Source organism: Cygnus olor, chromosome 16, assembly GCF_009769625.2.
Source record: "Cygnus olor isolate bCygOlo1 chromosome 16, bCygOlo1.pri.v2, whole genome shotgun sequence".
NCBI lineage: Eukaryota > Metazoa > Chordata > Aves > Anseriformes > Anatidae > Cygnus > Cygnus olor.
This window is the reverse complement of record NC_049184.1, coordinates 966630-991377: the sequence shown is the minus strand read 5'-3', so window position 1 is coordinate 991377 and position 24748 is coordinate 966630. Positions and strand designations below refer to the sequence as shown.

The 24748-nt window shown below is 39.8% G+C and overlaps 1 protein-coding gene across 5 annotated transcripts in view; it reads left to right on the top strand.

Moving 5' to 3' along the window:
* RALGAPB (Ral GTPase activating protein non-catalytic subunit beta) overlaps positions 1 to 24748 on the top strand; it is a 67045-nt gene that overhangs the window by 5639 nt on the left and 36658 nt on the right. For 3 of the 5 annotated variants that reach the window (XM_040575341.1, XM_040575343.1, XM_040575342.1), the window contains exons 2-11: positions 751 to 963; positions 1616 to 1818; positions 6952 to 7115; positions 7830 to 8016; positions 12030 to 12161; positions 13409 to 13587; positions 16232 to 16380; positions 16491 to 16707; positions 21697 to 21732; positions 23507 to 23708. In XM_040575341.1, the coding sequence (XP_040431275.1) occupies positions 781 to 963; positions 1616 to 1818; positions 6952 to 7115; positions 7830 to 8016; positions 12030 to 12161; positions 13409 to 13587; positions 16232 to 16380; positions 16491 to 16707; positions 21697 to 21732; positions 23507 to 23708 (1652 nt within the window). In that variant the 5' untranslated portion in view covers positions 751 to 780. The remainder of the gene's footprint in view (positions 1 to 750; positions 964 to 1615; positions 1819 to 6951; positions 7116 to 7829; positions 8017 to 12029; positions 12162 to 13408; positions 13588 to 16231; positions 16381 to 16490; positions 16708 to 21696; positions 21733 to 23506; positions 23709 to 24748) is intronic. The other 2 variants (XM_040575344.1, XM_040575345.1) reach the window with 1 other exon arrangement.

Below are 24748 nucleotides of genomic sequence, written 5' to 3'. Positions count from 1 at the left end.
GAACGACTTGAAGTCAAGTGCATTGACTTTACAGGGGTTAGAAATGCAATAGTAGTCTATATTACAAGTATGACAGATTTGGTAGCAATGTGTGAAGTTAAAGTGAAACTATGAAGTGAGACTGGATTTGAAGTAGTGATCCACGAAGGCTCAGTCAGGCCTTACATCGCTTCAGGGTAAATGCACTTTTCATTATCAGTTACTCAAAACTGACGGCTGAAAATTTTGATTATTGCATGCTCTAGGATTGAATGTTAAAAAAAAAAAAAAAAGGCTGAATTTTGTCTTCCAAGATGAGTAAGACTTTCTTGTCAGTTTCCTGGTATGTATTTCTAACTGCTGTTCAACTGAAGAAGGGCATAAGGTATGAATGGGAACCATTGCTTATATGAATTAAATACATACATACAGAACGATTCTCTGTTTAGCCAAGGAAGTCCTGTAAGCAAGAATACCTTTTCTGCAGGGTTGCCACTAGCTGAAGATGTAAGGTGAAGCTGCTGCTGCTTAAGATTTTAGTGTCTTGAATGGGCAACTAGTTCCTAACTGAAACTTTAGGGGGGGAAAAATGGTTTAAAAAAATTAAATCTCAGCTACCTTAAAAACATTAAGGTTATATAACAGCTGTTAGAATCTCTTATGGGTCTTCAAATTCATTAACCTTGAATTTACAGTAGCAAACAACTTCAGTGTTGGTAACTGTTTTCATAGGTATTTCTACTGATTGTCTTTCTTGTCTCCTCCCCACAGGTATTATTTGGTTTGTGGCATAGAGGCACTATGTACTCGGAGTGGAGATCTTTGCATCTTGTCATTCAAAATGATCAGGGTAATACCAGTGTACTTCACAGCTATCCTGAAAATGTGGGGAGAGAAGTGGCAAATGCAGTGGTGCGTCCTCTTGGGCAAGCTTTAATTACATCATCAGTTGGAAGTGAAAGTTTACTAAAAACAGACAAAGAAGTAAGTGCATTTCCTTGGATATCGTAATTTTTCTCATGCTAGAGTGGTCGTTTAAATGAATTATTTTCTATGGCCTCTTTTTCTTTAGTAGTCCAAGTTTTTTGAAATGTACTGTATTTTTAGGTTAGTAATGTACATAATGTTTGTGTTAGCAGCCAGTTCATAGCAACAGTGCACTTCGTGACCTAGTAGTGAGCGATGTGTGGTGTTGGTGTTTATCTGAGCTGCTATACCAGGAAGTTCAGGCTAAAGAAGCAGGGTGTGGAATTTGAATTTAGTGCTTAACACATTAAAGCCTTTGTGGAGTTACCTTTGTCATTGTTGAAGCAACTGTGTGACTTTTTTTTTTTTTGACGTCTTGGTATAGCATATGTATTTATGTACTAGAATTTGAAAGTCTTCTGTTACATCACCTTGTAGTTGTCCAGCTTGTTATATGTTCTGAAGAGTTCTCTATACTGTTTAGACTAAAGGCTTTCTTTGTAAAGTCATGATACCATATGAAAACACTGTTGTTAATTCATGTCTACGTCAGATAGAAATGCCTGTACTGCATAACTCCAGTTACATTGCTGCATTAGAACCAATGTGCACTGATCGTTGTTTACTTGCCCAAACTTACTTTTAACAACTTTGTTTTGTGTTTGCATAGGTAAAATGGACTATGGAGGTAGTTTGTTATGGACTGACCCTCCCCCTGGATGGCGATACTGTGAAATACTGTGTCGACGTATATACAGATTGGATCATGGCTCTTGTATTACCTAAGGACTCCATTCCTTTACCAGTTATTAAGGAACCAAACCTTTATGTTCAAAGCATTCTCAAACATCTCCAAAATCTCTTTGTACCGAGGTGAGTGTCAGGCTGGTAGTGTTTGGGGTGGGAGAGAGGCACAGGAATTTGGACCCATAGTAAGCAGGTAACCGCTGTCAGAAAAGCCTGATGAGCCATGTGGGCTCCTGATTAATGTAAGATTGCTAATGTCACAAAGTTACAAGGAAGATGTCACTCCATACATGTCTTACAGTTGCTGCTGTGTTTAGGTAGTTATGGATTGTTCATAGACTCAAATGTTTGCTGTTCTAAGAACTTCATGAACAATCTGTATTATGTGAATGAAGGGGGAAAAAGATTAAATAGCATCACTGTGTGACCATGTGTAAGTATCGTGTAAAGCTGAGATAATGAAGAGCACATCATGGTAATCCCATGCCATCAGAAGTGTGGTCACCTTGTAGTTAGTAACTTCTCAATGCCTACAACTTGCTGCCTGTTGAATGAGCAAAACTATGTTGACCATCTTTCACTGGTATTTTTCAAAGAACCCGGCAGAAGAGTGCTTGCTACCTGACAACCTGATGTTACACTAAACATGCTTAGATGATAATGTTGATACACTTGCTTCTAGCTCTTAGATAAAAAGTTATGCTGCCTTGGGTGTCCTCAACATCATATTTGGTGTATAGTTTATTTCAAATGTACCTGGTGATGTTGAACGTGTTGGATAAAGAAGGAGATGTTATAACAGTGCCCTGTGAAACAGTACTTAAATGCTTGTTGTCTGAAATTACTTCACGTTTAGTACTGGTTTGTAAGTACCAGAGCATCTACTTTACAGAAGTATTGATGCTATATCACTACAAGTGGCCTTCAAAATGTTCCTCTGTGCTTGGATTACTTTGTCTGAAGGTTGTGTTAATAAAGGGCTTTGAATAGGGCTTTCATGCAACTTGAGATGAGAAGGTCACTGCTATTTGTTGATTGTTTCAAATTCTGCAACCTAACCGAAGTTTTCATTGCTCTTAACTTGCAGTGGAAAATGACATTTTAATTCCCGTTAATGGATGATCAGGGAACAAATTTGAGGAAACAAGGCTTCAGATTAGACTTCAGCAGAAAGCTGTCTCTAGCTATTGACAGTTTCTTGGTCATTGTGTTGGAGATGCCAAGGAAAGGCAGATGAACCCAGTCACTCCCTTCCTAGTCTGTTGTCCATTAGTCTAGGCCTGGCTGATGCCTTGACTAGGCTTAGCTGGGTTTTTTCATGGGACTTGGATCGTGTGAATGAAGTCAGAATTCAGTATACAGTAGCCTGCCCTGAGAAGAAAACAAGAACGTGTGGCCAAGAAGAACAGAAATAGCGATACCTCCTTGCTGCTGTCTTTCCACCTTCAGTTTCAAGCCTCAGCACTGAATGCATTTCTGCCTGAGTCTCAAATATTTTACAGCTAATATGATTATTTTCAGATGACTAAGTATCTTTACTGGACCTAACTATCGAAGACAATCCCATCTTTCTGGCTTTTTGTTACACTGCTGATTCCTTTATCCGAGGTCTTAAATTTTCTGTATGGTACGAGTCTCAAGTCATTGTTTTTCAATAAATGAGTGTGAAGGCCCAGAAAAGTGGTATACAGATTAAATTTACTTTCCTTTAAATTTTTTTAGCTGCAAGGAAAATGGAAAGAACTCTTAAAAATCTCCGCTGGATATGAATAATCTTAAAAGCCCGTTTATGGTGTGTGTCAGTTCTTTGGCTCAGTCTCATGAAACTCCTTACATGCCTGATAACGTATCAATGAGGTACTGATGCATGATGAGGCTGAAAATTTTTGTTTCTTAAGAAGTCATTTGATGCAGGCACGAGGTATGCTTTCATTTTAAGCACTAGGTCATCATAACTAAAAATAACGAATATTTTACAATACAGTAATGGTATCAAGAGGTCACTTGGCTACTTACCAGTATAAAGTTGCAGTACAATGAAGTCTAAACATGGAGGTAGAAGTTCCAGATAGTCTCCAGTAAAAGCAGAGCTCTTTCAAAAGTTACATGTCTAGAATGTCAAAAACACTGGCCGCTGATAAATGTGAAAATTGTTAAAGAAGGTCTGTCCTGCTGGATCTAATACAGCTCTCTAACAGATACAGAATGAAGTATGCTCTCTGGGAATCCTTATTCCCTCAGCACAGTGGAGAATGCACTCTTCCTGTGTCCATTAAGTAGTTCTTACTGTGATCCCTTGCCTTGCTTTGCACCAGAGGCCTTGTTACCACGCAGTTTTGTCTCCTGTGTGCTGTTGGCACTACTGCCATTCTACCCTTCTGCTCCAACCTCATTGATGGAGGCTGAGGCAGGATGCACATGCTGGCTGTTGAATGGAAGAGTTACCCTACAGATGCAGGGTGACTGTAAACCTGTGTGCCTGCATACACACCGTGAAGTGTAACAGCTCTCCTCTTCTTCTAAGAGCCCCAATGTGTAACTGAAACACTCTATTTTTTTTTTTTTTGTGGCTGATGTTGGCAACACTTCGTGTTCAACTTCATATTCAAGTTCCTACTCCATTTTAAGAAAAAATTCTTCAGGTTTCTCTTCCGAGGAGCTATGTTCAGAATTCATTCCAGCAACAGGCAAGCATGTTATAAAGAAGATTAAATACAGCATTGAGTTGTGTGCACCTTGCTTGAGAGAAAGGATAAGCTCGCTGTCCTTTGTCAGTACAGGGGAAAAGAATACTTCCTGGATTTACCTAATTAATGCAGGTGGCTGGTACTGATGGGTGCCTGTAGAATGCTTACTCAGGAGCTCTTGTAGCAACCTGCATTGAACTGTCTCCTGGAAGTAGCCTGATCTTGTGGGGAGATACCAAGCCTTAATTAAAAGCCTATTTCCTATAGAGGTTTGTGATTAAAGTAGCTTTCTTCTTTAACCTGGTATCCTGGAACCGATGAAGATGCTCGGCTGCCTTAAAAGTGGTGCAAGTAGAGTTGTGGTGGGGGTTTGAGACTCTGCAGAAGCACAGTTCAGGTGTAGTAAGTGAACCTTAAGTTGGTGGTTCAACTTAAATACCATTTCAGGAATATATATCCAGCAAATACAAAACAGATGTGTAAGCAATTCTAGTTTGAAAGCTCAAGTAAATCAACTGTTCATATGCACAGTCCTTGAAATAGCATGATGCTAAAAAATTAAGAATGATGAAAGGTGAGCAAGTTGTTTCCTTTTCTTCTATCTGCCAGACTGAGTAGAGAAAGGGTGGTTGCATCCTTCCCTCCAGCACTGATCTTCTGTCCGTGCCTGCAGAAGTGAGGGCTTCTTTTCATGATGTAATTGAGTATTCACCAAGCAACCCTAAGGCTGCCTATGTCTAACAAACACTATGATCTTCAGGAAGCCTTGCAGATGACTTAAGCAGCAGTGGTAGTTATTACTCTCAGATAAAATTCTGATACTGCCAACTTTTGTTTGAAGCATGGGAAGAAAATATGAAAACTTCTCCCTCACCATGGAGCACAGACTGGTGTTTTCTGTCCAACTAAGATGTCTGGAAACTCTTGAGAGACCATGGGGCATGTGACTTTTTGGTAACTTTTAACTTACATACGAAATCATGGGAGCGATTCTTGTTGGGTGTGGGTGTGGGAACCAAAAGGACAGGTCCTGTGGAAATCTTCAGCTGTGAGCCTGCAAAATGCTGCCAACAAAGCTTGCCATTCAATTGATTTTGTGGAAAAGAGGAACTGGTAGATGGATGGGGACTTCAGAGTTGCCTCAGATTAGCTCAGAAGTATCCCATTAGTCACACGGAGTTCCTATATGTCAGTCCCTTTACATAAGCTTGCTTGATTCTTAGGGAATCAAGTCTTGAGACAGACTTTGAAACTTCAAGAACAGCAAAATAAGGATATTCTTTGAGCTCTGTTGTTGCTTGGGAGAAAAGTAGTGCTATAACCAAGGCAGGACTTGCTTGTCTCAAGCTTTGTGAAATGATCTGGTAGGATAAGCACTGCACTAAGAACAACCCACTGAAGTCCTGAACTGCAACTAGTAGTCTGAAATTTTGCTTTAGATATTATCTTGTCTCTTTGTAATCTTGTTTCCAGTACTGTAATACAACATTATTCTATAAAGATAAGAGTTGATTGTATTTTTAAAAAGCATCTGTCTATGAATGATCTCAATGTGAGCTACTAATCTCTAAGAAAATCAGATTTTTATGTAGTGGATCAGCATGTTCATGAAACGCTTACTGTGCAATGTGACTTGTGGCTTATACCACATTGAAAGTGTTTGGCTGGACTCTAGTAATGCTACTTAGTAGTCTGGATGGTAATATCTTTATGATTTTTTTTTTTCAGCAAGTGGTAGGAGGGCTTAAGCTTACAGCTTGAAGTTTCAAGTATACAACTTGAAAAATGGCTTGCATATATTGCACACTTTAATCTGTAGTCTCTTTCACTCCTTAAACATTTAGGCTTGCTCCGCTTTGTTTACTGGTGTCCTCAGACATTTTCAGGAGCACTTCATATTACTATTCTTTACCCATTTTGCGTTGTATAAACTAACAGGTTGGAAGAGAGTGTGCTACTTGTGCAATGCTTCACGTCACTGAGCAGTGACAATGTGTAACTGGTTGTTACAGTAAGGAAAAATGACACTGACAACTTCTGTTCTCTCCTTATCCCTTCTTCCTTTGGTGTATTTTGCCTATTTAATAACCCTCTTTAGCATTTTTCCTTAAATATAAGGAATTGGAGGCAACAGTTGGTTCTAAGTTTGCAAGCAAGAGGTATACTAGGAAGAAGTTAAATCAGTTTGCTAATGTTTTCTTCTAATTCCAACACACTCGCCTGACTTGCATATGGAACAATTAGTGACGTCCCAACAATATTGATGTTGTTTGTTCTAAGATAGATTCAATTGGTATAATGGGTTATACTTTGTCCGGTTAAAATGTTCGCTTTGTGTTGGTGAATTCCATGCCACGTAGAGGAAAGTGTTATGGTACATCTTGTTCTCATTAAGGCAGCGTTAGGACACTCAGACACAGTTGCGATGCAGAGTTATAAGTTCTTGGCTCGAGTTCAATAATGTTGATGTTTCTGCTTGTAATTCCTCAAAGTTCAGGTTATTGTACGCATTGCTGTGCAGAGCCCTTCACTTCCTGCTTAGGGACTTAAGTAGCGCTTTCTTCTTTTGCAGGCCAGACCCAGGATCTAGTCAGATTAGATTGTGCTTGCAGGTTTTGAAAGCTGTCCAGAAACTGGCTCGTGAATCAACAATTATGGCAAGAGAAACCTGGGAGGTTTTGTTGTTATTTCTTCTTCAGATTAATGACACTCTTCTAGCAGCTCCAACTGTGCAAGGTTTGTGTTAAACTTTCATTTGGTTCAATTACTGAGCAAAGCTTTGGCTCTGCTGGATGCTGACCTGCCAGGGGAATGGGGGGAAACCTGTTAAAAGCTCTTAGAGTGCAATAGCTCTCGTAATTCTGCTACACTACCCTGAAATAAAGCGTTGTCAGAAAAGATTGAATGCTTTCTCAGTCCTCTGAAATGTATTGTTGCAGAACAGCAGACTCTGTACACACACACAGAGTGAAGAGTTTCAGATAGCATCGTTCCCTATTTGTGTCACTGAAACCCATATGTGCCTTCCAGTTTGGCCTGCCTACTAGAAAAATCATTATCAGTTTATACCCATTTTAAAATAAATAAATGATATCAAATATTCGTTGTGATGGAAGACAGCCTAAGATCGGTAGCTGAATTCCCAGTATATCTTAGTGACGCATACGTATGGCTGGGTTCTGTGCGTTATTTTTGGTCTTTAAAAAAAGAAAAAAAAAAAGTTAATTGACTGCAGGAAGTCATCAGAAATCACTCTTAAATGAAAAATGTTGAAAAATATGATACAGAACTTAATCTTTATGCAGTTATTGCTTAAACTGAAATGTAAATGTGTGAAATGTAATCATGACATTTGTGAGAGTCCTTTAAGATTGAAATATTCTTTGGAGAGATGTCTGAAGTTGTTTAGATTGAGTACTCACTAAAGGTATGCTTTGTTTCTGCTATAAGGTGGCATTGCTGAAAGTCTGGCTGAAAAATTAATTGGCGTGCTGTTCGAGGTGTGGTTACTGGCTTGTACACGATGCTTCCCAACACCACCTTACTGGAAAACTGCCAAAGAGATGGTGGCCAACTGGCGACATCACCCTGCAGTAGTTGAGCAGTGGAGCAAGGTCATCTGTGCCCTTACTTCCAGGTATGAGAAATCCCACAGAAATAAATAAATATACAGATTTTATATACATGTATATAGTATGTTTTCTCATTTCAATTTCCATCAGTAAACAGCTGGTGTCATAGATGATCTATGATGTATTCTTGACACAGTAGACTAAGACTTGTAAAGCAGGATAAGATCCTAAGTTTGAAAGCCCCTGTTGTAAACATATATATGTGTATACACACAACTGTACACACGTGTTCAGGCACGTATGTCTTCATTCTGCAAGTGAAGATCTAAATTGGTTCTTGTTACTATATGATCTGAGCATCTCTGATAATCAGCACTTTTTTTTGTGTATGTATATCAGTCTTCATCACTGACTTCTTCATCATGTCTTGTGAGGAATGAGTCATTAATATTACAATTGTGTAGTATTATAATCTGTATGTGTAGTGACAGTCATCACCAAGCTTACTAGGTGCTTGTTACTGCTGAGCAGTGTCTGCGTGTTGCTGTGTTTGAGGTGGCTCCTTGAGTTCTGCATCTCCTGCTCTCCAGAGCTGAGGTGATGCTCCCCTGGCCATGGTGGTGTGATGAGTCAGGGGCAGGCTGCAGTCTCCTTCCCCCATAGTGGGTCTCAAGGAGAGCAGTACCAAGCCACACTGGGTGTTGGAACGGGAGGATTGGAGGGGCTGTAGGAGAGGATAGGCTGTGGTATGAGGCCTTAAATAGTGAGGAGAGCCTCAGAACCCTTAATGATGGGGTCTTTGTGGTGTGAAGTCTTGGTGGGACAAATCTCATCCTCTTGGAGGAGAAAATTTGATTGATTGACTGAGGAGCAGGGGAATTGGTCACCTTTTCTCAGCTCTCCTTAGACTTCAGTAATCATTTGTATGAAAGTTTGAAAATGTATTAAAACTGCTGCATTGTGAAACATTCAGTGGTATGCCTTTCTGCAAGGGTTTATTTAACTTGGTGAAAACTTGCTTTTTAATTACTTGTTTAAAAAAAGCAAGTGCGGATGGATTTTTCCAGGTTATGCAGCTACTTGTTAAACCTGTGGGAAATAAAGCTGCAATACAAGTTCTGTGTATTTCCCACGATTTTTCTTCAGCTATTTTTAGTTCATTAGATGTAGCATTGCATAACAGAAAATATTTTATGATTCACTGATCTCAAAAGCACAGCTCTGTCTCCAAACATGCGTTGGTGTTCTGTTCCATGTACTTCATGCCCACATTTTATCTTCCACTGTTGACTAACAGTCTTAGTTCTGTTGATGCATAATCTGCAGGGATTCTGTAATGTTGTAGTCTGCTGTTCTGCTGCATAGTAATGTTGGTTTACATCTAATTCATAGAAAACTGAACTCTGATGCTAACTTTACATTTAGTTGTATTTTAAGCTGTGCTTTTAATACTTTAGTGAAGCTCCAGCTCCAACCAGTTAAAGTGCTGTTTTAGTAAACAGTTGTCTGAATTGGGCTTTCGGCAATAAACTTGTGAGTAAGAGTCTCAACTTAAAACTGCATGGAAAGCTATATTTGGAATTCTGTACACACATGCAGTGTTAGTCTGTATCCATGGATATGACTTCATAGCAGAATAAAACCAGGGTCTTGGTTGTTGTCACACCAATAGATACTACTTTTACCCCCGTATGGTGTTCTAAGTCAATTTTAACTGATTGTGCAGGCTCTGTGGATTATAGTTTATTTCTGTTTCTAGATGTTCTTGAAAATGTCCCAAATTTCAGTTAAGATTTGATCACATTCCTCAAAGAGCTGACTTCTTGCAGTTCATAAGGGGAGAGCTGTAAGTGTAGAGTCCTGCACCTGGGAAGGAACAAGCGCATGTATCAGTACAGGCTGGGAGATGACCTGCTGGAGAGGAGCTCTGCGGAGAAGGACCTGAGGGTCCTGGTGGACGACAGGTTGGCCGTGAGCCAGCAGTGTGCCCTGGTGGTCAAGAAGGCCAATGGGATCCTGGCGTGCATTAAAAGGAGCGTGGCCAGCAGGTCAAGGCAGGTGATCCTCCCCCTCTACTCTGCCCTGCTCAGGCCTCACCTGGAGTACTGTGTCCAGTTCTGGGCTCCCCGATACAAAGAAGACAGGGATCTCCTGGAAAGAGTCCAGCGGAGGGCCACAAAGGTGATACAGGGCCTGGAGCACCTCCCCTGTGAGGAAAGGCTGAGAGACCTGGGTCTGTTCAGCCTGGAGAAGAGAAGACTCAGGGGGGATCTTATCGATGTTTATAAATACCTGAAGTGTGGGAGACAGAGGGATATGGTCAACCTCTTTTTAGTGGTCTGTGGGGACAGGACAAGGGGCAATGGCCACAAGATAGATCACAGGAAGTTCCGCACCAACATGCGAAAGAACTTCTTGACAGTGAGGGTGATGGAGCACTGGGACAGGCTGCCCAGGGAGGTTGTGGGGTCTCCTTCTCTGGGGATATTCAAGACCCGTCTGGACGCCTACCTGGGCAGCCTGCTCTAGGGAACCTGCTTTGGCGGGGGGGGGGTTGGACCTGATGATCTCCCTAGGTCCCTTCCAACCCCTACAATTCTGTGATTCTGTGAAAGCAGTGCCTTCTGCACGCAGAGGTGCAGGGCACGACTTTGCAAGGTGTAAGTCCAGGCTAACACCAGACTTCATGGGGTTGTTCAGAACTAGGTAGTTCCTCAGCAATACACTACAGGGTGATCCCTCTGGGGCACAAAGTGTAAATGGGTGCTGAGGCATCCATTTTGGCATATTGGAGAGCGGTTACTGCCTGGTAGTAGGTACGTTCATTTCTGTTTTGGTCCTGAAGACAGCCGCTTGTCCTAAAGTTCATTGGCTTGTCAAGACGACTAGTCCCTGTGATAGACTGGGGTTCCCTGTGCACTTTGGCTGTCTTTTGCGTTAGTTGGTTGCCAGTTACTGTAGTCCTCAATGCTGAGAAAGAGAAAACAGTAACTCAGCTTACCCACGGCTGACTGTTAAACTAAGAGTTAGACTTCTGTTTTCCCCTGTCACCTAGTTGTAATGTTTTTACCTTTGTAAAGCATATGGCTTGTATGAAGCTCTGCAAGTGGGCAGTGCTGAATGGGGCATTTTGTGTCCATTAACAAGCACTCTTAGTTTAGAAATAAGGGTGTGAAAACTGAAGTGAAAAATGGTACTACAAGAGAGTTTGGCTTAGGGAAACAAAAAACTAGTCAGGGAACATCAGGAGTTTGAGAAGGCACCGCTCAGTTCTCTTCCATTCTGTTAGGGAATGCCAAGATTATGTTGATCAGGGAAATGAGCCTGGAAGTTTGCAAAGTTGGGGATAAAGGAGGAGTCAAATCAGACAGGAGTGGCTCAGAGAAGCTCACCATAAAGATTTTAGTTCGCTTATCTAAGCCATTATCCTCATGATACTGCACTGCTTTTAAGTCCTCTATGGGTTTCCCTTCCACTGTTCTGCAATTCTCAGATTCTGCAAAAGAAATCTCCTATCTTTCCTTTTTTTTTTTTTCCCCTCTTTGAAGAGGTTGCTATTTTGTGGATTGCCATCCTGTGCTTGTTGCAGGATTGCATTGAGTGTTGTTAGTGGGCTGGTGTAAATCTTAAGTCATCAGTGCTTTGTAATTTAGACCTATAACCTGATGTGACTTGCTGATGTCATTGGACACTTCAGCTAAAAAACCTTGGGGATAAGGGCTTAAAGTCCTTGATTTTTATTTCTTTTGTCCTTTTTATGTAACATCTTGTCACTTACGTATGTGCCTATGTTAATTGGCAACTCCCCTGGCTAAACGCATAGGAGAGCTGCTGTGGGGTGTTATGCTTTAACAGCTCTTTGATTTGCTTGAACCTTCAGGCATGCTCCAAGGCAGGTACAGGTACCCTTCCAAGCTTAAAGGAGGCTAAATGATCATATAAACTAGATTTCTCTAGGAAGATTTAAGATGTTGCATTGCTGCTTGTGGCCTCCTGCTGATTTCTTTGGGGCTCCAGTGCACAGTTAAATTTTGAGGAACATTAACTGAATGACAGATCTATCTGATTTGCTCTCTAGATTGCTGCGTTTTACATATGGACCTTCATTTCCTCCATTTAAGATTCCTGATGAAGATGCTGGTCTGATTCCTCCTGAAATGGATAACGAGTGCGTTGCACAAACCTGGTTTCGCTTTTTACATATGCTGAGGTATTATAATTACAATCATCCATTGTTCACATTCTTACATTATTTTTATAAAATTTTGAAATAAAAAAATTCTCTGGAGATTGCTAAGTTTTATGTACTTAAGTAGAATAAAGTGTGAGAGGCTTGTACCAGTGCCCTGCAGCAGTCCAGTGCAAGGTCATGAGTGGGTTGTTCCACTTTAAAACAGTTTGCGTTCTGAGTCAATGAGTTCAATTAAAAAACGTTTTCAAGATCCTCCAAAATGCCAAATAGCTACTAACAAGACTTCAATGGAATTCTGTTTCTCTGAGATAGCAAACAGGAAAAGCAGAACAATAACTCTGAGATGTATACTGCTTCCATTTGCTTTCCAGGGTGTTAAATTTAACCTACAAAAGATTATTTTTAAAATGGGTGTACCTCTTTGTTTTTATGAAGAAAGTTATATGGTTAGTTTTAACTTGTATGGTACTCTTCCTTAAATTTGCAACAGAACCAAGTGGCATGCTTTGTTCTAAGGATTCTTGGGAAAGGTATAACATTAATGTTCTGAATTGATAGAATATTGAACTTTTTATGTAAAATGTTATTTACTAATTAAACCTAAATGTCAGACTGTTTAAAGCTTGCCTTTTTTTTTAAGCTAATCAAAAATCCGTTCTTTTTCTTAATTTGTGATAGGTAATGTTGCAAGTACTGTAAATCTGGTCTTGCTGTTACAAGATTTGTGTTTGTCAGGGAAAAAAACTCAAATTTTTACATCCCATTCACTTTCTAGTTATTTTTTGCTGGCAATATGTAATTCATTGCTTACTGTTTATGAATGATTTTAACAGTGTAAGAACCTCTTACAAACAGAGTTCAAAAGACCTCATAGTTAATGTTACGGAACTGTGGCATTACTCTCTAGTGTATGCTTCAGTTCATTGAGTATTAATAAAATTATTAAGTCTATTTGGGTAATGTTTGAAGCTTTTTAATTTTTTATTCTTTTATAGGTATGTATTAATAATAATAAAAAAAAAATTTAACGCTTAAAGACTACTACCACTAATATCAATTCAGTAAGGAAAAATTGACTACATAAAAAGCTACAAAAAATCTCCAATAGAAAAATAGTGGTACAAGATGCTGACATTTGGAGTTTTTATCTGATGCTCTTGTGTTCTTGTTAATTAATTGCCTTCAACTATTGCATCTTTAAGCATTCTTCAAATCTGTTCTTAAACTGACTAAAATATATTTTTCTCTCTTTTGTGTATGCACAGTAATCCTGTGGATTTGAGTAACCCAGCCATTATTAGTTCTACCCCCAAATTTCAGGAGCAGTTTCTGAATGTGAGTGGGATGACTCAAGAACTGAATCAATACCCCTGCCTTAAACATCTGCCTCAAATATTCTTTCGTGCCATGCGTGGGATCAGCTGTTTAGTGGATGCCTTCTTAGGTAACACTTTTGACTTACCTGTGGATAGCTACAAATAGTAACCTAATCCTTTTTTGTTCTTTTCAAATCTGTGTTCTTCAGAAAACAAATGTAACAATTTATCATAGCAAATATATCCTGGAATTGATAGGGAAGGGACCCACAGCCACTTTTAAATGACCATCTGTGTACACAGTAATTACATTTGAATGCATAAATTTGCAGGTAACCTTAGTTCTAAATAAATGCAAAGAAAAATTAACTGTTGTGTTCAACATACATCTCTCTTTCTCAAACAGGGCTTCTTTCTCTCATTGTCTAACCAAGAGTACAAGTGTTATGCTTTTAGCGTGTTGTGAGCACTGACGACTTTGTATTTAAACTTTGTGGCAACAGCTGTGTGCAGTGCCCCTTTTCTTATAAGGTGTTGATTTTTGACTGGCATCTTTAGTTATTTATACTATGACTGCTACTTCCACTTAGTTTAGGATTAGTGGGTGACTACTACTGCTGAGAAGAAAAATCTGTTTCTTTGAACAACTCGGTTACCAGCAGACAGACTTCACTGAAAGGCAAGGCAGATGTAAACACTGGCTGGTAATTTTTAAGTAACACTATACAGTACTCGAAATCTAAGGCGTTATTTTAAGTACTCTTCAGGCTTATTGAAAATTCTTCAGAAATAATGTGCTATTGTAAACTCTGAAGAGCTGCCTGTTTCCTACTGCTTTTTTGCTTAAGTGTCTGCAAACAAATGCTGTCATCTGCCAGAAGTGTGAGCTGATAGGAGACTGCAGAAGACTTGAACAGATTAAAAAAAATTTGTTTAGAAAAAAAGAAAATGGCTGTGAAATTAGACTGTCATTGGTAGTGTATTCCCCACGGCAAACAAGCTTTTGTTACTATAGTTTTCACATTTGTAGGAATTCTAGAATGTCCCAAGTTCAAAGGGACGCACAAGGATTATTGAGTCCAACTCCTGAGTCCCCAGAGAACCACCCAAAAATCAGACCATTTGTCTGAGACCATTGTCCAAACATTTCTTGGACTCCATCAGGCTCGAAGTTGTGACCACTGCCCTGGGGAGCCTGTTCCAGTGTCCGACCACTTCTCAGTGAAGAACCTTTTCCTGATACCTAGCCTGAACCGCCCCTCTCGCAGCCTCAAGCAGTTTCCTTGGGTCCTAGCGTTGTTTAAAAAGTTACTGAATAATAAAAAAAGAGCAAACGGTCAGTTTTCAAGTCCACAAATTGTGACTGTTCTAGAAAGTTTTTGAAACTACTACTTAGACTGTGATCATGAATCGTGAAACCTATTGTGTCCACCGTGATTGCTTTTCACTAATACTAGATGTGAGATTTTAAATATTCATCAGTCTATCAAATACTACCAGAAATTATGAAGATTATATGTAGGCAAAATGTGGCTTCACCTTAAGAAAACAACCTCCTCATATTACTCTGTCAAACTGACTGATTACTCTGTCAAACTGTCCAAGACTCCATTTGCACCTGGGCAGTGGCGATGAGCCCTCAGGTGTGCACGTGCTCAACTCCTGTCTGGGGGAGGAAGGGGATCTGGGACTGAGGTTTGCTGTGTTGCTGAGCACTTCCGTGGGCTCCTGCCAGCCCTGACTCTGCTGCAGGCACACCAGGACCTTTGCTCTGTACATGAGCTTTTGGTAGGATGGTGAATTGGAGACTTCAGGCTTCTGAAAATCTGCTGTAGCAAGATGAAATGCACGGTGTGCTTGAAAGTCCAGCACTCAGGCACATCAGAGCTTTCGGAGAAATCAAATTCAAGCTCTGCGTGGATGGACACACGCACACACAATGTGTTGTCAGGCAGGTGTTAAAGCAGCAGCGTGGACTCCTTCAACTAAGGCTAATGAGATCTCATTACCTTCTATACCAAGTGCCAAAGCACATTGTTTTTATCTTGCTCTCTCTGACATAGGCAATGCATGCGTTTGGCAAAATATTGCACCATCTTTTAAAAAAAAATTATACCGAAGTAATAGTTTCATAGGGCATACACTACCATTTGTTTGGAGTGCAACAGTGATGACTCAACAGAAGTCAGTTGTTTTGTTAAGCATTGAGGTGCTTAATGTAGTTAAAAAATCTGTGTCAGATCTTCAGACATGCTGCAGTTTTGCACTTAATTCTTCAAATGGGGTGAGAGGGTGGTGATATTCAAATGGGAAGAAGAGGTGTTTGTTGTTGCAGATTTTGCAGAGAGAATTTCTAAGCTAGTTACTTCTGATTCTGTGACTAGAAAGAGTAGCTCTTACATACCACAAATACTTTCTTGAAACTAGGTTTTACGAGATGACTGATCTAACATCCTGCTACCATAAAATTATAGCTTGCTCAGCTTTCTTGCCATCTTTTGCACTGGCTTTAGTATTTGTTCAGTGAGCTGATTGAGCTCACTGTTAAGCGTTTGCTTATCTAATACAAGCAGGGTTTTCTTTTGTTTGTGCATTTATTTTTGCTAACAGTAAAAGGTGAAAGGTGTTTTTCTTACTACTGCTGTCTTTGGGAGTGGGGAGAGGGAGAAAAGCTAGTCTATTTACAGAAGGTCCAAAGGCTGAATAACTGTGCTGCTGTGTATGAGCTTATGGAAGTCTTGCTGAAAGCTTGCTTTATTTCTTGATCTACAGGCATTTCACGACCGCGGTCAGACAGTGCACCACCCACGCCAGTAAATAGGCTGAGCATGCCCCAGAACACTGCTATCAACACAACTCCGCCCCATAACCGAAGGCATCGGGCAGTGACTGTGAATAAAGCAACAATGAAAACCAGCACCGTAAGATTTCGTGTTCCGTATTTAAGTTCTTATCCCATTTGATAGCTTCCTCAGTTAGAGGAAGTCATTTATTTGTTTCTAGGAGCTTATTTGTTCTTCTGTTCAAATAGGTAACTACTGCACATGCTTCGAAAGTGCAGCACCAACCCTCTTCTACTTCCCCACTCTCCAGCCCAAACCAGACAAGTACTGAGCCACGGCCACTACCAGCTCCTCGCAGGCCAAAGGTTAACAGCATCTTGAACCTGTTTGGATCGTGGTTATTTGATGCAGCATTTGTTCACTGTAAACTTCATAATGGAATAAACAGAGATAGCAGCATGACTGGTAAATATTACTGAAAAATATATGTACATTTTTTTCCTTGTTTTATTGACATTTCCTACCTGCAAGATTAACATATGCATAATCAGAAAATAAAAATAAAATCTAAAGTGCTGTATTGTGGTTAACCCCTCCCAGCTGAACTGACACCTGTTATTAGCCCAGCAGGTGTTTGGGGGCTTTAAAATTAAATAAATAAATCACTTTTCACTGTTAAACACTCACTTGCTCTAACAAGCATGTCAGTCCCAATTATGCTAGTGGGAAGAATGTTATAAAGTGAAGAAAGAGTCCATTTCCTAATTTGATATCTACCAGAGTAGCTTGTGGAGCAATGGCAGCTTTTTTTGTGACTCTTTAGTGTTTGAAAAATTGTCAAACCTCACTCAAAATATTGCATAAAGTGATACTTCTTGTTTTTGGAGAATGTTATGAAAACAGATAATCCTTAAGATAGCAAGTAAAGTTGCTTCCTTTCAGTGATGGTTGTTACATGTTTTCATATGCAGCTTGATACTTTGCTTGTCTTCACTCCTCAGTTGCTAGATTTGTCTCCTATGCTTTGCTCAGCTCTAAAGGTTAGATGTTTTCAGATATGATAGAAGAATAAGTGCTCTGCTCAGAGAGGCTTTCAAACACTCTCCTTCCTTTAGAAATAAGTATTCAAAAAAGAGTAAACTTTCTCAGTTCTTGCATTTTTCCTGTTCTTTGTGTAGTATTTTGAATGTCTGCTAAACTTTCCCAAGAGATCTGTCCATCAGAAGCTCACTGGCCAAAGTAAGAAAAATAGGTTGTAGAGGTATGTTGTAGCAACTTGGGTTTATAGTAGGATTTGATATCAGCAGTTGGACTGATAAACTTCCTTGTTCATTGTGTCACAAATCCCATTCTTCCTCTGTGTAGAGGTGATGAGTTTAGGATTAGCTGTCTCTTAAAGATATTTTTAAATATGCAATACGTGGTTTTTGAAAGTGTTCAGTCATGGATTTCTGTGGCAGGAGGTTCAGGTCCCTCTGAAAAAGCCCTGTGATATATTACTAGAGAAACAGTTGAGATTAGGAAGGAATAAAGCATAATTTGAGGGTGTATTCAGTTGCGTATGTGGCTACTATATTTCTGTACTTACTGCTTTTCAGACTGATCTGATCATTTTTTTTACATAACCTCTATCTTGAGCAATTTCAATCAGGTGTTTAACCTGCCAAGGATATCAGCTGAGATGTTGCTTATGCAACAAAGTGTCAGCTGTAAACAGAGATGATGTGGCTCTAACAAAAGTACACTGTTGTGCAAAATCAAAATTGACTTCCTTCAGTGAGTTCCAGGACTGCCTTTTCACATATGCAGTATTTTAAGTCCTCTGACAGTGGTCAGAAGGTTGTCATATGGCTATCCTTATAGAGGGCTTTACCATCTTCCTAAACCAAGAAATGTAAACGTACATGGAGATTTGTAGCAAATTTTTAGCCCCGGTGTTTTTCTACTGGGAAAAGAATAAAAGGAAAAAAATCTGTTCCCTCTCTGAGCTCTTCAAACCAATCAATAATGGGATCAGGCTTTGCACATCACACATTCTGCCATTTATAAGCAGCAGTAGATCTGGGAGAATTACACTGATGGAGACCCAGAAAACCATCTGTCCTCTGTCCTGCTTTTCTAGCAGTTTGGAAGACAGAATTAACTGACAGAATTCAGTTGAGCATTTGCATTGCCCTTTCAACATGCTGTGAGTATTGTTACCACTATGTAAAGTCCTGTTCATAGCAATGTTGTGACAGGCCATCAAAAGGAGAGTGATGCTGCTGGAACTCTGTCGAGAGGCACCAAAGTCTGATTGCCTGATTTATTCTTTTGGAGGTCTCAAAGTCAGCTGCTCAGCCTCTATCTTAAGCAAGAAAATGTGACAAGACTTCTTCTAAAGGTCTAGGCTCCTGCAGTTTCTGTTGACTTGAAGTATCAACATCCTTGAAGTCAGGTCTAAGTTGAAATTGGAGTTTATTTTCTAAGAGTCTAATCAATGAAGCCTGATGCCTCCAGGTGAAGTCGTCTCCTTGAACTGTGTAAGGCAGAAGGTGCTGTGCTGGACTGATAAAGTGGGCCAAGAGGACTGTGTACTCTGGTCCCTTTCCATCACAGAAGAGGGGCCCATCAGATCTTGGTTTTGTGCCATTCACCTGCTCATTCTACCTAATACAGGTGTGGCACGAAGAAAGGGGACAGCTAGCTGTCACAATCCCTACACGTAGGGGAGAGGGCTAAAAGAAATCTTGGTACATGACTTCTTTTTGGCTGCATTATCTATTATATTCACGAATGCTTTAACTAATATTTTGTAATTGGGAAGTGTCTGTACCAGCTTTGCTGTGTAATAGTGTCTTCCCCCTGGCCCATATACACACCATGTTTCTTTAAGGTCTGGGACTGCAGTTGTGTCAGATTTCAACAGCTGTAAACCCCTCTAACATTCAATTTGTTTCAATGCCATACAGTTAAGAATTTCTTCTTTAATGGCTCCCTGCTGTGATTTCTGTTTTCTTGCTGACTGGATGATTGAGGACTGCCTTGCTGTGTCAGAGAAAGAGGTGAAATACCTTGGTGGAAAAGACTCTCTTTAGGACCAAGAAGATCCCTCTGCCCTGGCACACCTTTCTGGAACGCTGCATTTTCCAGTGTGTGTTTTTCATTCCCGAGAAGTGACATGAATTTTCAATGAAAACCTATATAATGGGTCTAAAGAGATCTTCATGAGCTATATGGGAGTGCCTAACAAGAAGAAACTCTGTAGGATGAGATGCAGCGTCAAGTTCTACTTCAGAATTTAGTCTATTCTTTTAAGCGAACCCTGCTGATCCACATGGACATAGCACATAGTCCTTCTCCCATCTTACAAGAAGTCTTTCTAATGAGCTTTAGGAAATAAAGAACAGTTGATCAAGGCCCACGTGAATGAGTAGACATCTGCCTTGTGCTTTTCTCTTTGCCTTGGTGCCTCTTGTCTCTGATTTCTTGAACTCTTTCACCTCCAGAAGAACAAGAAAAATGTGTCTGAGTTGGGAAAAATGTGCAACTTTTTATAGGTTCTGAGCTGAAAAATACCTGGATGGATGGGAGAGTACTCCATCTTGCTCTAGGTGACCCTGCTCTGAGCCCGCCTAGGTGATCTTCAGATGTCCCAACCTCGACTGTTCTGCGGTTCTGTGAATATAACTACCACCCTACTCTTTCCAATTTTCTTTTATTTCTGTGGAAAAAAAAAAACACCTTCTTGTTCTAATCCTGAATCCTGCAAGGGTTGTCACGGGTATTTCACATTTGTGGTTGCAGTCATTTAATCTTTGTCTCTGGGAAAAGAGAGATTGCAGAATTTTCCCTGCCATGAGTTTAGCTGCACTGTGTAATCTGTGTATGATTGAGTGCTAGTGGAGTTTCGTTATCTGGAAAGCAGTCTTCCTGTTTGCTCTGAGCCTTGTCCTTACAGATAGTCTTGTGTAGTTGTTTGGATTCTGAAGCGAAACAGGGATCTTGCCATCATCAGTGCTAATACTGTTGTGCCTCAAGCATCCTGTGTCAGTTTTTAGTTTCTGCGCTGAAATCTTAATGGTGAAGCTTTATGGCTTTATGTCAGGCAGCTAATAAACGTTATTCTGTATTGTGGGAGGAGAGGAAAATGCTTAGTTCTGTGTGTTTTCCTTTGAAAGGACTTGGATCTTGCTTGTATGCAGAATTAGAATGTAGAATTAGATGGCTGTGTGATATTTATGTAACTATAAGCGTGGCCTGAACAGCTCCCCATGACTGGTACTTGAATAAATTCCTTAAGAAATGCAGCAGGAAGGCTTTATGAAGATATCCCTGAATGTCACAGCTCTGGGGTATGTATACATGTGCTGAGTTTAAGGTCATTGACAGGATGTGTGTCAAGACAAGCTGGGTCATACAATGGAAGCGGCTGATAATTGCCGTCTTCAGCAAATGGTGAGAGTTGGGAGAAACTCATTAATCTCTTGTGTCAGTATTTCAGCAAGTGAATCTTCCATTCGGATGGGCTTGTTCTTAATCCTTGTACCTGAAGAAGTCATGGGCTTGCTAGCCATGTGTTGTAAAGCAGCTGGGGGAGTTTTGCTGTGGGTGGTTGCTGATATCACCTGGGTGCTGTTGGGCATTGAAGGAATCTTGGAGTACAGTTTAAGCCTCATCTCTTTTGTCCCTACTGTTGTTAATATATTGCCTTAAAGACTGCTTAGGGAAGGTCTAGGAGCCAACTGTGATAATCCCTGATTAGGGAAATACTGAGTATTTCTGAGAGGCTTGGTGCAGGTCTTGATCTGACCCAGCATGTTCAAAGCAGCAGCTTCTCCAGGGTAGGTAGGTTTTTCTCATGGTGCCCGGCTTCTGGCGTTTTTCCTCTCTCACATCTGTTTCTGGAGATTGTTTTTGAGATGTTGATCTCTTTAGTGGTGCTCTGCCTTTTATTTCTGCTTTGGAAGGTTGTCTGTTGAGCTGGTGGTCAGGGGAGGCATGCTCATGCTGTTAAGGGTTGTTAGCAGCTTGGCTTATGATGGATGGAGCAGTAATGCTGTCAGGAACATGTATTTTGGAAGCTTATGGTTGAGGAGACTCTGTAGGTAAGTAAGCTTCCCCTTACGAAACATACCCCAAGTAACATAATCTAGGGAAATGTACTTGAGCTGGGAAGGGTTAATACATCCTTTTAAACAACTGATGTACATTGATATGAACAGATCTAAATCTTATTAGTATTTTGTAACTTTTTGTTCATTGTTTTGCATGGTACTTTCAAAACCATAGTTTTGGACCTGAATGCCAATTTCCTATGTGTTTAACAAGCTTGCTATTTCATAAAGCTTTTAATCTATTTTTTAAAAAAGCGAAGAGCTTCTTAACTTATATTACAATTTCACCATCTTAAAAGTGTTTTATAACTACTGCTGTCCTTTGATTTGTTTCCATTTTATTTCTATTATCTTGCAGCATCTTTTATCCAAATTCTTCTTTCTTATAAATCTTGTAAGTAGGAACCAGTAGCTTTTCCTTAATTGCGGTCATGCTTTTCTTTTTCCATAATCCCATGTTTTATTTGTAAATTCATTCTCATTGTCTCTTGTAGCTTTTGCACTTTTACTTGAAAAAGACAAGTAATTTTTGTGTGTGTTTTTGAATGGGGAGGATTGTTGGCAAAAGCAAATTAATCTGCCTGAATCAGTCCCATCTTTTATGTACTTTAGTCTGTGATCATGTCATGAGTTTCAGGACTTTGCACTAACCATGTGGTTTCTTTTATTTTTTTGTTTTTGTTTTTGACTTAAAGCTTATTTTACAGACCTAGTGTTTGATTTGTATGCATTGTGCATGTAGTGTTTTTTTCCAACTACAGTATATTGCTGGATAGCTTAATTAGGACAAAAAACGGCTCATGGGAAGATGCATAAAGATTTGTGCTTATTTACTGCTTATGCAATGAAAATTTGTAAGATAACAGCAAGTTAAACCATGAATTTGAAGACAAAAATTAAAAGTAGACACTTGTCATTAGAGTTTCTTTTCAAAAACAACAACAATGGACAATAAAAATATGGTCCATAAATATAAATTATAAAGTATTCCAAATGTCAAAGTGTTAAAGTCTTTGTTTGCAAGACTGATTGTGAACCTAATAGTCCCCAGTGTCCCAGGCTTGAAATAGAGTAAGCTTTCTGGTACTGGTAGAGTTATGTTAGCTTGATTTATTAGGAGCACGCGTTATTTGTTCTGTTTAGTTTTATAGCTTATAAAATTTCTGAACATCAACATAGTCTTAGCTAAAAATTAGAAGGAATGTGCTCTTTCTGCCATTAGTAATCCAACAGTGAATTTTGACTTTTTTCCCTTTCTTCTTGGGCAGTGAGGATGTTATCTGTTTTTTGGTTGCTATTCCAGAAGAAATGATGAAGTCAGCAAAATGAGTAGCCTCTTGCATCCTATGCATGTGATACTGATGTTTGAAAGGAGTACTGGAAATCTTTCTAAAAAAACATGAATTTAATTGGCTTGGGCTGGCAGAGCCATCCTGCAGGAAGAAAGCAGGAAGAGCATAAAGCAAGCAGAACCAAATCCCGGTTAGGTAACAGTGGTCCCTCGAGACTTGTGCGGTGCATTCTATGGGATAGTCTGTGAGTGCATAGGAGAGGACCTTCCTGGTAGCTCCCTTCTGGAAGCTATCAAACCCCAGGACTCTTGAGAACAGAAGGACCAAATCAGGAGAGTGGCTCTCAGCAAACTTCTCTTTCTGACATGGGTCCTTTAGAATTCTTGTGCTTTTTTTTAAATGTTTTATGTTTATGCAACAAAATGGAATCAAAGCAGCTTGATGTTCAGAGCAAAGCAGGAGATTATTTAGCCAGTTGCAGATTAAGCACTTGTGTGGAGGTGGTAGTAATGGCACTGCCAAAAAGTTTTTTCATATCTTAAGCGGGCAAGGAAAGGTGACGCTTCATTTTCTGGAGATGAGAACTGGGTGAAGAAGATCCTTGTCCTCTGGAGACGATAGGGAGTTAATGCTGGGTGCAAGGACACTCTTCCCAACAGAAAGTTGGGATTGGCTTTTGGTCAGCACTTCCCATCGTTAAAAGGAAAAAAAAGTTATACCCTCAAATAGTTTATAAACAGAGGCGCTGACTTAAACGTAGTAAACTAACAGCTTTATGATGACTGCTAAATTTGACTTGATCTTTGTGTCCAGGATCCCATGAGCCTATTATGTATGTTGACAAATACAGTGAAACACTGTTTTTTCTTTTCCCAGCTATAGCAACTCAAGCTAGCGTGGAGTTTCGCCGGAAAGGATCACAAATGTCCACAGATACAGTGGCTTCCAACCCTATGTTCGATGCCAGTGAATTCCCAGACAACTATGAAGCAGGAAGGGCAGAGGCATGCGGGACACTGTGTAGGATATTTTGTAGCAAGAAGACTGGGGAGGAAATATTACCAGCTTACTTATCCCGGTACTAACCTATCTTCCAGTTGCTTTATTGGTGTTCTTTTATGGCGCAAAGTAATTTGCAGTGAGTAGCATTCAGTTATGGTCTGAATCCTGTGTTGCCAACTCTAAAAGCATGGTTAGCCTGCAGATGGCGTAGGCAGAGATCCCTCTCTTAAGGGAGAGTTGGCTCTGTTTTGTTTCCTTGCAGTGCTGGTTTTCACTGGGGCTTTCTTCAAGCTCTAGTCGAAGGGAAGTTCCTCAGACTGCCTCCTAGCTGGAGGGAACGTTGTCTTTTTGGGACTTCCTTACCTCTTGCATTCTTGAGGGTTTTTTTAAACTTGCCATTGAGTACTGCTATGATGGACAAAAGAAGTGTGCAGACATGAAACTTTGTATGCTTTATTAGACCATGAAGGGTCTTGTGTTGTCAAACAACACTGATTTTCTTAAAAATATTTTTACGTATAAAAATACACGAATATTCCATTATTTAAAACAGTTGTGTTCTGAAATAACCTCAATTTTCAATTTTATTTTTAATAAAATAAGGCAATCCTACCTATCATAGTGTTCCTTTTTCCATTTTTTTGTTTAAAAGTGCTGAAACAAATGCTAGAGGCAGAGAATCAACTTTAAAAATCATAACTCTTAAACTGTTCAATTATGTTTGTCATAGATGGTGTCAAAACTTCCTTGCAGACTGAGCCATTTTAGTTCATGTATATATTAGATGGTGTCTTTCAGTCAGTTTCCTCTGTTTTGTAATTTATTTTTTTTTCTCAGATGAGAATGTAAATTTTTGTGTTTTTTTCTCAGATGGGATGTAAATACTCTTTTACCAAGAAACTGTAGAGGAATGGCTGGCTAGATAAGTTGGTTCTGTCCCTGTGATTTTTCATTTCAAATAGTGGGTTGATATATTCGGTCTCGCTTTCCAAATGTTGTAATTGCTGATCAGTGTTGTCCTTCCCCTACGGATTTTGCAGTAATTTTCTTCTGTTAGGGAGTTACAGTCAAGATCTCATTTAGATCCTTACACGGGGAAGCGAGTAGTGGGGGGAG